The sequence below is a fragment of the Crinia signifera genome, chromosome 7, assembly GCF_055691185.1.
Source record: "Crinia signifera chromosome 7, ASM5569118v1, whole genome shotgun sequence".
Lineage (NCBI taxonomy): Eukaryota > Metazoa > Chordata > Amphibia > Anura > Myobatrachidae > Crinia > Crinia signifera.
In genome coordinates this window covers 17589955-17603085 of record NC_139223.1, presented here as the reverse complement: position 1 = coordinate 17603085, position 13131 = coordinate 17589955, and the positions used below count along the sequence as shown (strand labels likewise).

At 48.9% G+C, this 13131-nt stretch overlaps 1 protein-coding gene across 2 annotated transcripts; it reads left to right on the top strand.

Annotated features, from left to right (window-relative positions):
• Nucleotides 1-12733, top strand: SPNS1 (SPNS lysolipid transporter 1, lysophospholipid). 2 transcript variants are annotated; one of them, XM_083152506.1, is made up of 13 exons: nucleotides 1-195; nucleotides 1444-1713; nucleotides 4780-4845; nucleotides 5388-5524; nucleotides 6087-6238; nucleotides 6405-6474; nucleotides 7327-7469; nucleotides 7549-7701; nucleotides 7795-7984; nucleotides 8214-8279; nucleotides 10036-10134; nucleotides 10262-10433; nucleotides 12031-12733. In XM_083152506.1, exons 2-13 carry the CDS (start codon nucleotides 1473-1475, stop codon nucleotides 12120-12122), a joined length of 1581 nt encoding a protein of 526 aa, XP_083008632.1. In that variant the 5' UTR covers nucleotides 1-195; nucleotides 1444-1472; the 3' UTR covers nucleotides 12123-12733. The 2 variants fall into 2 exon arrangements, with proteins under 2 accessions (XP_083008632.1, XP_083008630.1); XM_083152504.1 differs by having other exon boundaries at nucleotides 1441-1713.
• The last annotated feature ends 398 nt before the right edge of the window (nucleotides 12734-13131 follow it).

The following is a 13131-nucleotide window of genomic DNA, read 5'->3' as shown; positions in this document are numbered from 1 at the left end:
TGGGGGCGTGGACAAGCAGTAGGCGGGGACGAGCTCAGGCACGTGGTGCTGTAGCAGCGTGGTCACGTGATGCTAGAGCAGCAACATGGCCGCTGCAGTTGCGGAAGTGGCTAGGAACGGAGCCGGGGGCAGACAGATGGGGACAGGCGGGCGGATGCTGCGGGTCTGATGGGCGACTGATCCTTCCGTGCGCCGGTGAGTGCCGCTGTTATAGACACTGTGTGTCGCTGTTCTATACACGGCGTGTCACTGATATATGCACTGTGTGTGTGTGTGTGTGTGTGTGTACATACACACTACCCGGTCACATGATTAACTGTTTACACACACACAGATGTTCATTATAGTATCCCTTTAAACCAGGACACACACGTATTATATCTGGTTCTGTGGCTGCTTCCTACCAGGTGATGTGCAGCCAGCCACAGTACCTGTGTGATCAGTGGCGTAAGTTCTACCCAGTTGCCCAGAGGTAAGATAAATATTGGTGCCCCCCCCCCCCCCCCCAACACACACACGCCATCTTATATAAATATATGCATGCATGTGTGTATGTTATGAAAATTATGTTTAGAATAAAGATAGTGTGACATCGATACATCTATGGTCAGCCACAGAAGCGATATCAACAGCTTTCAATAAACTGATTCAAACTCACAGGGGAGAAGAGGTGCCCCCTTGGGAGCAGGAGCCCAGCGGCAGATGACTCCATTGCCTCCCAGAGTTCTGCCCCTGTGTGTGATGTCTATGTGTCCTAGTAGTGTATAGGAGATATATATATATATATATATATATATATATATCTAACTAACCGCGGAGCCTGTGTGTGTATACACACACACTTTCACCCCAGATTCCTGCTCCTCGGACTGTCTATCAACTCCATTAGGTGCTAATGAGGCGTAGTGTTGTCAGAACTTTTTTTTTTCCTACCCCCCCCCCCCCCCCTTATGCACATGACACGAGTGGCTGCTTCTTCTCGCTGTGTCAGCGTCTCCTGTCCCCTCCTCTGCCTGTCACACTGGTGACTACATCACTGCTGTGTGTCCTGTGACCAGTTCTGCTGAGGCTTCTGTTTCTAGTCACACTGGTTTATATTACCATATCCAATCATGGCTTTTATTTGTTCTGTTTTACCATTAAGGCTATTTCCCGATGTGCGTACACTAATATCCATCAGGAACTCGTGTACTATAATGAATAACTTTCTGTTGTTGCATTGTACTTTAACCAGACCGGTACTTTGTACTAAGTATTTTAGACTGTAAATTCTTGCAGCCAGCACCCTATCACCTCCTGTGCCATTGGCGTGTGCACCCCTGAATTCTGGTGCTGATTTGTTGCATGGGTCAAACCACTGCGGCATTTGTTGGTGCTGCAATAGTTAATGTGTGCTACCACGAGTGACCCTTGTACAATCTTGCTGCCTCTTTCTCTTAGCAGGTTTCACATTTTCGAGGGCAAGAGACAACATGGGGTCCCGGCATGGTTACGACGATGCAGCCCCTTTCCTGACACAGGCTGATAACACAGAGGAGATGAGGGATGGTGGACCTGAAACGCGAGCATCGGATGAGGAAGAAGAGAGCGAGTCACGTGGAGTGCAGGATCTGGAGGCGTTGACCGGAATCTCATACCGGCGCTCCGTCGTCATCGTTATGGTTCTCTTCTATATTAATCTCCTGAATTACATGGATCGTTTCACTGTGGCAGGTGAGCATCCAGCCACAGGCGAAGGAAACCGTTTGGGTTAAATTCTTAGCAGTACCCTTCACTGTTGTCTGTACACTTGCTGGCAATCAATAGCCGTCTATAGACCCAGATAACCAGCTTTTATTCACTAATCGGCAGCTTTACCGAGCCTTGGAAGGAATTAGGATGGATACGTATTTATAATGTTATGATGTTGGAACAGCCATAGGAGAATTTATGCAGCCCATAAATCTGAATGACATTGCTCACAGGCCTTCCGATATATCGGCACATCTATCTGTGTGTATGTGGGATCCACAGAATCCACTGAATATAACCTCACACGTGAATTATCGGCTGCTGGCCAAACATATCGCACAAAACTGTCGGGGCATAAAACTTTTCTGTTAACTCTAGCACCCTGCACCTGTCACAATTGTCCTGCCTGGGGTGTCGCTCTCTGCTTTGGTGCTTATAGCACTCGCTGGTCTGTAGATCAGCACTGAGATACAGACCAAAGTGTGCTAGAGGCAGCAGAGCAGAGTGTGACTCCCCAGGCAGGAAAGTGGAACTGCACATGTTGTGACAGGTGCATGATGCTCAAGTTAAGAGAAAAGGTTTATGCGCTGACAGTTTTGTGCGTACATGCTTACCGGTCGTCTTCCTGATATGTTTGGCCAGCAGCACCTTTTGAATATTCACACCCACGTGTGACGTTATATTTGGTGGATTCTGTGGCCAGAATATAGTTGGGACGGCGGGTTGCACATACAAACAGGTAGATATATAGATATGACATGCCTGTGACAACGTCATTCAGATGTATGGGCTGTATAAATCCTCCTTCGGCTGCCCGAACATTATATCATAACCTTATCAATATGTACCCATCCTACAGAGATAATTGCTGGAGAGCATCATGTGTGTTTGTTTATGAAGTGGACCTTTAATACATGCAAGTAAAATAGTTTATTAGCTGTCATAAATAAGTGGCCAAACAGTTCCCACTGCGAGTGACCAACTCTGTATAATGTTCAAAGTGAAGTGTTAGCCGGCTCGTCCTTCGCACAAAGGTCCTGGTTTAGGTTGGCCCCCAGAAGTGCAAAAATCGCTATTTGGTGATATTCATTCATTTTGTGCATGTGCGCCGCCGACGACACATGCGCAAAGGCGCAGGATACAGTCGCATCTCGGAAGGATGTGACCGCAGTCTGGTGGAGGGGGGGGGGGGGGGAGCTGACGCAAAGTTTTTGGCGCATTTTGTGGCATCACATGCAGGTGCTTTAAACCTAGGTGGCTTGCAGGGCAGGATTTTGCACGCGAGAGACTAAAGTTGCAGATTTGCTAATTCCGCAAAACTGCAGCTGACACTGAATCGGGCCTAACGCTCCGGTAACAGGGATTTGTTTAATAGCTGATCTTTATCTCATTGACAGGTAACATATAAAGTGTTCCACCTCTTGTACTGACGCGATCTCACAAACACCCTGCGCACACTTCCGCCTATAATAATCATTGTGCAGCGAATCCGGAAGGGGACAGAACCCTCATAAAAAAAAAAAATATATATATATTTTTATTATTTATCTATTTAGCCAATGGCGTTGCATGCATTTTAATTATGTTATACAAGTAAGCAGATATTGCCAGGGTCTGTTCCTGAAGGGAACCACCAGCTGTCTTTAAGAAGCATCGCTCCTTCAGAGCATGCATTGTCCGGATTACATGCATGTCCTGGCTGTGACCGGAGATATGGGAGTACCCAAGTGCTCCCTGTGATCCTCCCACTGCTCCCTGTTCATTAGGTGTTTGTTCTCCTTTTAACATTCCTGTATATGAAGAGGTTTAATTATTAACTTAGACGCTATGCCAGTCTGCTTGCAGCATCACCATATATTTGCAGAGGATGTCTATTCTTAGCATGCTGCCTCGGACAACATATGAGGCAGACATGGCCCTTCCAGCTTTTCTGCCAGTCTGTGTCGCTGGGGCAGATGTATTAAGCCTTAACGAGATAACTGCAAGGGTGATGAAGAGAGATAACTGTCCAGCCAATCAGCTCATTACTGACTTTTTTCAAACACCGCATATAAAATGGCAGTTAGCAGGTGATTGGCTGGACGTTTATCTCTCTTTATCACCCTTGCATTTTTTTCTTGTTAAGGCTTAATACATCTGCCCCAGTGTTCCTCAAACTCTGCCACACTAACAGTCCAGGTTTTCAGAATATCTGTGCTTGAGCACAGATGGTTTAATCTAAATGACTGATTCACCCCTTTCACACAGAAAATGAAATTCCAGGGTGAGGCAGCTACACCCCGGAATCTCATTAAAAACACGGGTCATTTTCCTGTGTGAAAGGGTCGATCTGGGTCTCCGACCCTGCAATAGACAAGGGTCTGGGACCCGGAGGTTAAGACCCAGATGGACCCTTTCACACAGGAGAAAAACCCCATGTAATAGAGGAAAGACCCGGAGATTTCCCTCTCCTGTGAAGGGGGGTCAGACAGAGGCAGCTGAATAACCCGGCGCTGGAAAAGCTCAGTAATTACCAGGTTTTTTCAGCCACTGCTGTCTGAAAGCAGCATTAGTCACCTGCACTAAAACATGGATATCCATAAAACCTGGACTGCTGGTGTCTTGAGGACTGCTTTTCAGAAGCTCGACTTTGTAGCGGAGTTTCCTGGTTCCGGGCATTGGAGCACCCTAACAGTGAATCATCGCTGGTGCCGGACTATAGTCATTACTGACTGTCCAGATTTAGGAGATATACAATTGGTTTCTAATTAATTTCACTAGTGACTCTGAGGTAACCTGGAAAACATGCACTGTTAGGCTTCAGGAAACACTGGTCTCTGAAATCTCAGCATGCCGACCAATAGCTGTCTGCGGTACTGCACTCTTCACAATCATAGCTAATGTCGGGGGTTATACGTGACTTCTGCTCTGTTCGTGTTCAGTCCTGATCTTATTGGTGTCCAGGTAAAGGTGCTGCTATGATGTCACAGTATAGGTGTTGTGGTCACTGATATTCCGGTTATTTTGTACCAATAAAGGGTCTAATCTGTGTTGTCTGCTCTCTTACAGGTGTCCTCCCTAATATTGAAAGTGACTTTTCGATCAAGGACAGTCAATCTGGATTAGTACAAACAGGTACTGCGGCATAAAACACCCTTGTCTGTCAGTGGCCGGTGGGACTTCTGTCCCGTCCCAGTCCTGACTGCCCCTTCCTGATGCTGTGTGAGCGGCTGGATCGGCAATGCTGTGTGAACAGCTGTATCTGCAATGCTGTGTGAGCGCTTTGTAGCATACTTCTCACGCTATACTCCTGGAATAATCAACAATGTTTAGGTACAATTGGGAAGGACTATTATCTGGTCTCCTTGGTAACACATCTGTGCTGATTGCACATTGGGGAAATAACTGATCTTTTTTTATGTGGGTTATTTGTCTACAAGAGCGTTCAGGGAAATCCCCCACTATACTGTCCTTACAGCACTGAGGTCCTGGGTTCAATTCCCACCATGGCACAAATTGTGTGATTGGTATATATTCCTCCCCCACCCCGAGCTTACATTGGCTTCCTATGACCACAAGTCCCATATGAACCAGTTCAACAGATCATTAATGCACTGTTCAGGTGGTAGTTTATAGGCAGGACCACTTTGTTAAGACATGCATCTTTCTGTTTCCAGTATTCATCTGTAGTTACATGGTGCTGGCACCGGTGTTTGGGTACCTGGGGGACAGGTACAACAGGAAGTATATCATGTGTTGCGGCATCTCCTTCTGGTCTGTGGTCACCCTCTGCAGCTCCTACATTCCCAATCAGGTAACGCGCTGTGCTAAGTGTCTCCTTGTGATACAGCTGGGATCGGTAACCACTGGTTCTGTTGTGGCTGGGATGGAGAAACCGCTGGGGATGCGGCAGGGATGGGGTAACCGCTGGTTCTGTTGTGGCTAGGATGAGGTAACCGCTGGGGATGCGGCTGGGATGGGGTAACCGCTGGTTCTGTTGTGGCTGGGATGGAGAAACCGCTGGGGATGCGGCTGGGATGGGGTAACCGCTGGTTCTGTTGTGGCTGGGATGGAGAAACCGCTGGGGATGCGGCTGGGATGGGGTAACCGCTGGTTCTGTTGTGGCCGGGATGGGGGAACCGCTGGGGGGTGCGGCCGGGATGGGGGAACCGCTGGGGGGTGCGGCCGGGATGGGGGAACCGCTGGGGGGGTGCGGCCGGGATGGGGGAACCGCTGGGGGGGTGCGGCCGGAATGGGGGAACGTCTGGCTCTGTCATGGCTATAAAAGTCCCAGCATTCCTAAGGCTGAACAGCCACTGCATGTGTAGCCCAGTACAGAGGCACCTGCATGACTGTTACTTTACTCTTCTTCACAGCACTTTGCCCTGTTCCTGCTCACCCGAGGACTGGTGGGGGTGGGAGAGGCCAGCTACTCCACCATTGCCCCCACACTGATCGCAGACCTCTTCCTGGCGGACCAGCGCAGTCGCATGCTCTCCTTCTTCTACTTCGCTATTCCCGTGGGCTGGTAAGTGTGTAGCGCTAGCTGCCACGTCTCTGTTCTGAGTTGCGTGATGTCTGCTGAAGCAGATCACTGATTCATACAGACTATGTATGGCAGCTTCTATATACAGGTTCTTGTTCTACATAACCCAACTTGACTTGTAAGCTCTTGTGATTTCCACCTATTACAGTGGCCTCGGATACATTCTGGGATCCAAGGTGACCAGCGCGGCGGGAGGAAATTGGCACTGGGCCTTACGGGTGAGTGAGTGGGCTCTCTATGTTCTGTAAGACGGGTGTAACGCGAATATGTGGTCTCGGTAGGTACCACCAGCTGGCCGCCATGCCATGGGAAATGTATCATTTACAGATATAGCCGCCCTCGTTATTGCCTAGCGCTTGCCAGATTTCACTAGCTGGCGGAGGGCGGCCCGGCGGCTGGAGACACACGAGCGTCTCACTCACACGGCCCATTGCTGGGGCACGGGCTGGTAATTGGCACAATGAGAGCTGCTCCATCTGTAAATTGTTTCCGGTATGTCGGCTCGTGGCAGGGATCCGTGATCCGTGCAGGAGAGATTTTATGGCAACCGTCTAAGATATTGTATTCAGTGCTAATCCTTTTATTTCAGTATTAATTTGGGTGTGGATCATTAATTCGACAATTTTTTAGGTCGACCACAAGAAAAATTCGACATGAGGTTATTTTTGTTTGTTTCTGATCTCTATGTCCAAATCGGCCGACGTGGACACAGAATAAGTGTACCTCACTGCGCTTGGCACACTTATAATCTAACTCCGTGCCCATTTGGATTGTGAAGTAAGAACAAGTTGGTTAAGAGAAGAACAAAAAATCATGAAAAACTCATGTCACCCTTTTCTTGTGTTAACCATTTCCATGTCTACCTTTTGTCGACCAAGACATCCCCCCCCCTCCCCCTTTTGACTTTTGCGCACTGGTCAAGAGTGTCCAGGTCAAATCTCTGGGAATTGTCTCTATTTAAAGCTTGGCCAAGTTGCAGGTTCCGGAAGCTTCCGTTGTTCTGCTGTCCCTGTATTACTTCCTTTGTGCTGTAAGTGTGATCTTAACTGATGCCTGGTTTTGGGTGACAGGTGACCCCAGCCCTGGGACTTATCGCTGTCCTGCTGCTGGTGATCTTTGTGAAAGAGCCACCAAGGGGCGCTGTGGAGCGGAGGACGGAGAGACCCCTGACCCACACTTCCTGGGCATCCGATGTGAAGGCCCTGCTGAAAAAGTAGGTGTTCCCTGTGTTGCGTTGTGTCATTGGCCGCTCCTGCACTTCAGCAATCATTAACGTGCATATCTCTCTCCAGTCCTAGCTTTGTTCTGTCGACGCTTGGATTTACCACCGTGGCTTTCGTTACGGGAGCCCTCGCTCTCTGGGCCCCCACTTATCTGATGCGGGCACGGACCGTGTTATACAAGGATCAGCAGTGTCAGAACCCCATCTGTGATTATGATGACAGGTGAGGGCCGGCTTACCTTGGCCATTATGTATAGACTATGAACAAAAGACGTCGGCCTCCTATTCCATACCCTGACCACATCTTACTTTACAGTCTGATCTTCGGGCTGATCACCGTCGTCACTGGACTGCTGGGGGTCGGTGCCGGTGTGGAGATCAGTAAACGCTACCGGAAGGTGAACCCACGTGCGGACCCCTTAGTATGTGCCTGCGGACTGCTCAGCTCGGCCCCGTTCCTGTACCTATCCTTGGTCTTCGCAGACACCAGCCTTGTGGCCACTTATGTAAGTAACCGGGAAGTCGCTCTTCTGTAATGACTAACAACCACCTACACGCACAATGGAGGCCTAGTGGGCTCAGCCAATGAGAGTGCAGCTTATCCGGTAGGAGGCTGCATCCTATGGATGCCGGCACATCCGGGGTTATAGAGGAACAATCTGGTACAGGTGCAGCATAACAGAAAGGTGCTCGTTCTACGTTCTTCTTACCTGAGTGTTGTCTCTCCCGCTGCAGGTTTTTATCTTCATTGGTGAGACTCTGCTTTCCTTGAACTGGGCTATTGTGGCGGACATTCTGCTGGTGAGTTATTAGGGAGGGTTGTTGCTTACAGCATCTGTTATATGACCTGGAAATCCAGATCCAATGTCAGGGTGCAGAATACCAACTGGATAGCACGTGTGTGTGTGTGTGTTATTGCACAGCAGATAATGGGCCTTGTTTTATATGACCTTTCTATAATGCATTTTGTATTGGACCCACAATTCCACCAGACAGTTGGCAGGAAGCGATGGTCTTTTTTTTTTTTTTTTTTTTTTTTAATCTTGACCTTGGATAAAAATTTTTTTTTTATAAAATATTAAAATGGCATTATGCTGATTATAGTCTCTATAAGGCGCCACAAAGTTTTTCAGCACAGTACGGCGCAATAATACAAAACAGGGCACGTAAGATATAAAAACGAAATCTATACTTCATTACATTTATAGCCATAGTAAGTGAGCGAGTCTCAGGGGTAGGGATGGAAGCAAAGCAGGGAAGCTTGTATGTACAGGGGAAGGAGCGAGGAGGAGGGACAGCATGAAAGGGACGCAGGGTCCGGTTGGCTTGGGTGAGATGTGACGGAGGTTACTAAGAAATTGAGGTTGTGGGAAGAGGCACCAAATAGGTTTGGGGCAGTCTTGGAGGCCGGAGTGAGAGGTGGTTACTGGTGCCGTGGAGATCGGCAGTTACCGGCTTGGAGTTAGAAGGTAGATGAGGCTTGAGGTGTAGTAGGGGAGTAGCGGGTAAGATGTGAGAGATGATGATGGGTCATCACCCAAGCCAATATTATCAATAAGCCTTTGTGAGACATTCCTGAATGGAAATAGACTTGATTTTAATATTGCAAGTCTCTGGTATAAGACAGCGGGATGGGTCTTGTATCTTGTGGCAAAGCTGGCCAATAGGAAAAAGCGGTACTTGTGTAATATCTGGACGCCCGATTATTTGATTGTATGCCTTAACTTAAGGCATACAATCAGATGCGATGTGACGCGATTCGATGCGATTTTGCATAGGATTCAATGTTAAAATGGTCCTGTTCATTTCCCCACTATCCAAGTGGGCATAGAGTTGATTTTATATAGCGCAGCGAGCCACCGAGCCCAAAGCGTGGCGAGCCCCGCGGATTACTTAAAATGTATTCCGCGTCCCCTCGCTGCGCCTGCCACGCTTCGGGCTCGTTGTGCTCACCACGCTATATAAAATCAACTCCATGCCCACTTGGATAGTGGGGAAATGAACAGGACCCTTTTAACATTGAATCCTATGGAAAATCGCGTCCATCGCATGAGATTTGGTTGCATGCGATGTGATTTTTTTTTTCCGACCCGATCTCAAAATCGGGCGTCCAGTTATTACACAAGTACCGAAAAAGCTTTTGAATGATGACGGCTTCTTCATCCAGAAGAAGTCATCAGCTAACCTTGGTAATGTTACGCTGTTGGATCTTCGCCGTCTGTTTTACATCTGGCCTGAAGTGTATAGTGCCCCCTGCAGGATGTGAAATGTTACTACCTAAGCTATATGGCGGCCAAATCATTAGTGAAACAGGAGCTGCAAACCTGGAGAGTGGTGGACTTATCCCACTGGGGTGTCGCCATGTTGTATGCAGCAGAGGATTTGCCGTCAGGTGCATGTATGTCCGGGATGGATCTGTTTCCTATTATGGGGAACAGGCAGCTAGAGAACATGTAACGCTGGAGTTACGTCCGTTGGTAAACCAGTGTGACCAGGTCCTGATTGTTGGCTTTGGTAACCGTCTCTTCTTCCGCCCCAACCCCTCATCTACTTCCAGTACGTGGTCATCCCCACAAGACGCTCTACAGCGGAGGCCATACAGATCATGGTGTCACATCTGCTGGGGGACGCCGGCAGCCCCTACCTCATTGGGGTGGTAAGTAGCTGCGCACTCTGCGGGAGGGTCTTCCATCCTCTTCTCTGTGTGTGTGTGTGTGTGTGTGTGTGTGTGTGTGTGTATAACGTCGCATACCTCCTATGTTAGCATTCCATTTAATCCTCAGATATCTGACCAGATCCGCAGTGGGAAACCCGACACCACCCTTCTGAAGTTCCGGAGCCTGGAGTACGCCCTCATGCTCTGCGCCTTTGTGGGCGTGATAGGCGGAGCTTTCTTCCTGGTGACCGCCATCTTTATCACAAAGGATCGTAAAAAGGCAGAAATGTTCACGCAAGGTGCGTTGTCATTTTTTTTATATTGGGGTTTTCTCCTAGTGAGCCTCCCACCTTGTATCACTGCAGGACGCCATAAATCAGGCCTGGTCAACCTGGGGCTCTCCATCCGTTATGAAACTAAAAGTCCCAGCATACACTGGTAACGTTTCGCTATTCTGGATTGCTAGAACAGTGGCAAAGCATGCTGGGAGAGGTGTAGATTCACAACACCTGGAGAGCCACAGTTTGGCCTGGTATAGATTTATCTACTTCAGTTCCCTGTTGGCATCTGCTAATTTATCTTCCACACCGTTGTCCTTCCTCTAGGACCAGGGGTGGCCAAACCTGTCCTCAAGATCTACCAACGGTGCATGTTTTCCAGGCAACCTGTGGATCTATAGTAGGAATGAATGCAGCAGGTTTTAAAATGGGACAGTTAGTAATGACTGCAGCTGTGCACCAGATAGGCAACGTGGACTGTTGGTAGATCTCGAGGACCGGTTTGGCCACCCCTGCTCTAGGAGAACAGGAAAGTGTTGTGGGCAAGTGCTGGATGTAGCGGGGTGTCTCCTAGATCATGTATAATTCAGCGCATGGTGTGAGGTCATAGATGAGGTGACCTGTCTGCTGTTGGAGCTGTACTGGGCATCTCACAGAGACTCAGGGTTCAGTAGTGTTTGGGAGCAATCCAAGTCTCCAGACCCACTGCTAGCTCTGCATAGGAAGTCCCCGATCCATGGAAGTTGTTGTATGATTATGGCTGTATAGAACATACAGTTCCCCCAAGCACTGGAGCTACACATTATAAACCACGGGTGGGGCTTTGTATTCTAATATTACCAATTTCTCCTCCTGCATCTTTGCTGCAGTCACGCCAAACTGCCCCTCGTTGAGCTCCAGGTTCCATGTCGGGCTTCTCTTCTGCCGCAAAGGTCATACAGATGTGTCCTGCTACATTGTTCTTGTACTGTAGTGTGGCGGTGGTGCGAACGCAGCATCACGGCGCTCGTTCACATCGCAGCTGGATTCCATTGAAGTGAATGAGTCCCGGAGGCATGCGCAAACTGTTTCCCATTCCAGATGCGTAGCGGGAGTGTGGGACCGGCCGCTTCCGATGTGTATGCGTCATAGCATCTGTAGTTGTACCGCAATGCGACTAGGACGCACCAGGAGACTGGGCCGACTTATCTGATATGTATGCATCTGTGTGGGCCCTGCTCATGAGCGCTTACGTTCTAAAGGGAATGGGCAGACACACCCGGGTGACACAGCATGGATAGAAGTGAGCGGAAGCAGAAGGCTAGGATGAGAGCGAGTTAGATTGAATGAAGAAGTGGGGTCTTGAGAGCCCATATAAAGTTTTGTAGGGAGGTGGAGAGCTACAGAGCACGAAGGTTAAAATCCTGGAGGCAGGAATGCGAGGAAGTAACCAGCTGACAGGAGAGGCGATGTGCGTTTGTAGAGCGAAGGAGCTGTGTGGGCGACATATACGCAGCCTAGCAACCAGGTCTGAATTACCCCCCAAGTGTCTTCTAGATATTTGTTCTCAGAGGAGGAAATCCTGCCATGTTGTGGAGCACAGAGGATGAATACTGACTGTCTTATTACTTACCCCCAGGTCTGCTGACTGAGTCGGACAGCGATGACAGAATTGTGGTCCCAAAGCGAGGAGGCTCGACGCGGGTTCCGGTCTCCAGTGTTTTGATATGACAATGTCCTGGGGGTATCTGAGTTACCAGGGCTGGGGAATGTGCAATGCAGGGAGGACGCACTGGACGCAGCTGCTCTTGTGGTGCCAGAGACACTATCAACATGGTTCCTCTGCTGCCCCCCCCCCCCCCCCCCCCCCACACCAAGGACCCCTTCAGGATGGGACTGACCACCGCAGAACAGCTGCAAAGCTTTGAGACTGAGGCCGGCCGTCTGGGAAACCTTCCTTCTCCGTGTTCTTTACCCCCATCCCTTATTCTGTTTTAAGTTGGCTTTTGCTGATCTTGGTGGCCTGTGCCAATGATCCCGGAACTCCTTCTCTCTTTTAATTTTGAAAAAAAAGTTTTATTTTTTTACAGGATGCACATTCTCCCAATGCTGAAATGGTTTCCTGGTCACACTGGCGGTTCTGCGCAATCATTATCTGTACTAGTTTATATGTTTAATCCGTCTGCTGGGAGTTCTCCTCTGTATATGAAGGAGGTAGAGGAGAGGAGAGGGCGTGTTGTAACTGGCTCAGCTGTATATATTGTGTTTTATTATATCTGTAATAGACCTAACTATAGTGTGTCGCACCTTACTGCAGAGCAGCACATTCTGTAGCCATGCACCCCCCCCTCCCCCCCCCCCCCCCCCCCCCTCCCCTGTGGTGAGGACACTGTAGCAAGTCCTGGAATGATGAGGAGAACTCTCGCTGGTGACTGGACTGTGCTTCTGTAACCATATATTTATGTAGCGGAGTTTACGGATCCAGTAACCAGATGAAAACCTCTGACCTCTCTGTAATCCACTTTGGGGGGGGACACAGCATTTTACATATTCCCTTCCCTACATGCACAATATTCATGTGCCGTATAACCCACCTTGACAATGACCTGCAGACAGAGTGATGCGGTGCGACCTATATTGAGCTTTGTATTGATGTGTATATAATGCCAAATGTCACAACGCTGATTCTTGTGACTCTAAACTTAACCAGTTGGTGCTCATGCATGCTGCCCCCCCCCCC

Bases quoted from the DNA above. Each gene is read 5' to 3' on its own strand.
- SPNS1 (XM_083152506.1), top strand. From the start codon at position 1,473: ATGGGGTCCCGGCATGGTTACGACGATGCAGCCCCTTTCCTGACACAG. The intron at 6,475-7,326 runs GTGAGTGAGTGG...TTTGGGTGACAG, and splicing joins ATTGGCACTGGGCCTTACGG to GTGACCCCAGCCCTGGGACT. The intron at 10,135-10,261 runs GTAAGTAGCTGC...TTTAATCCTCAG, and splicing joins GCCCCTACCTCATTGGGGTG to ATATCTGACCAGATCCGCAG.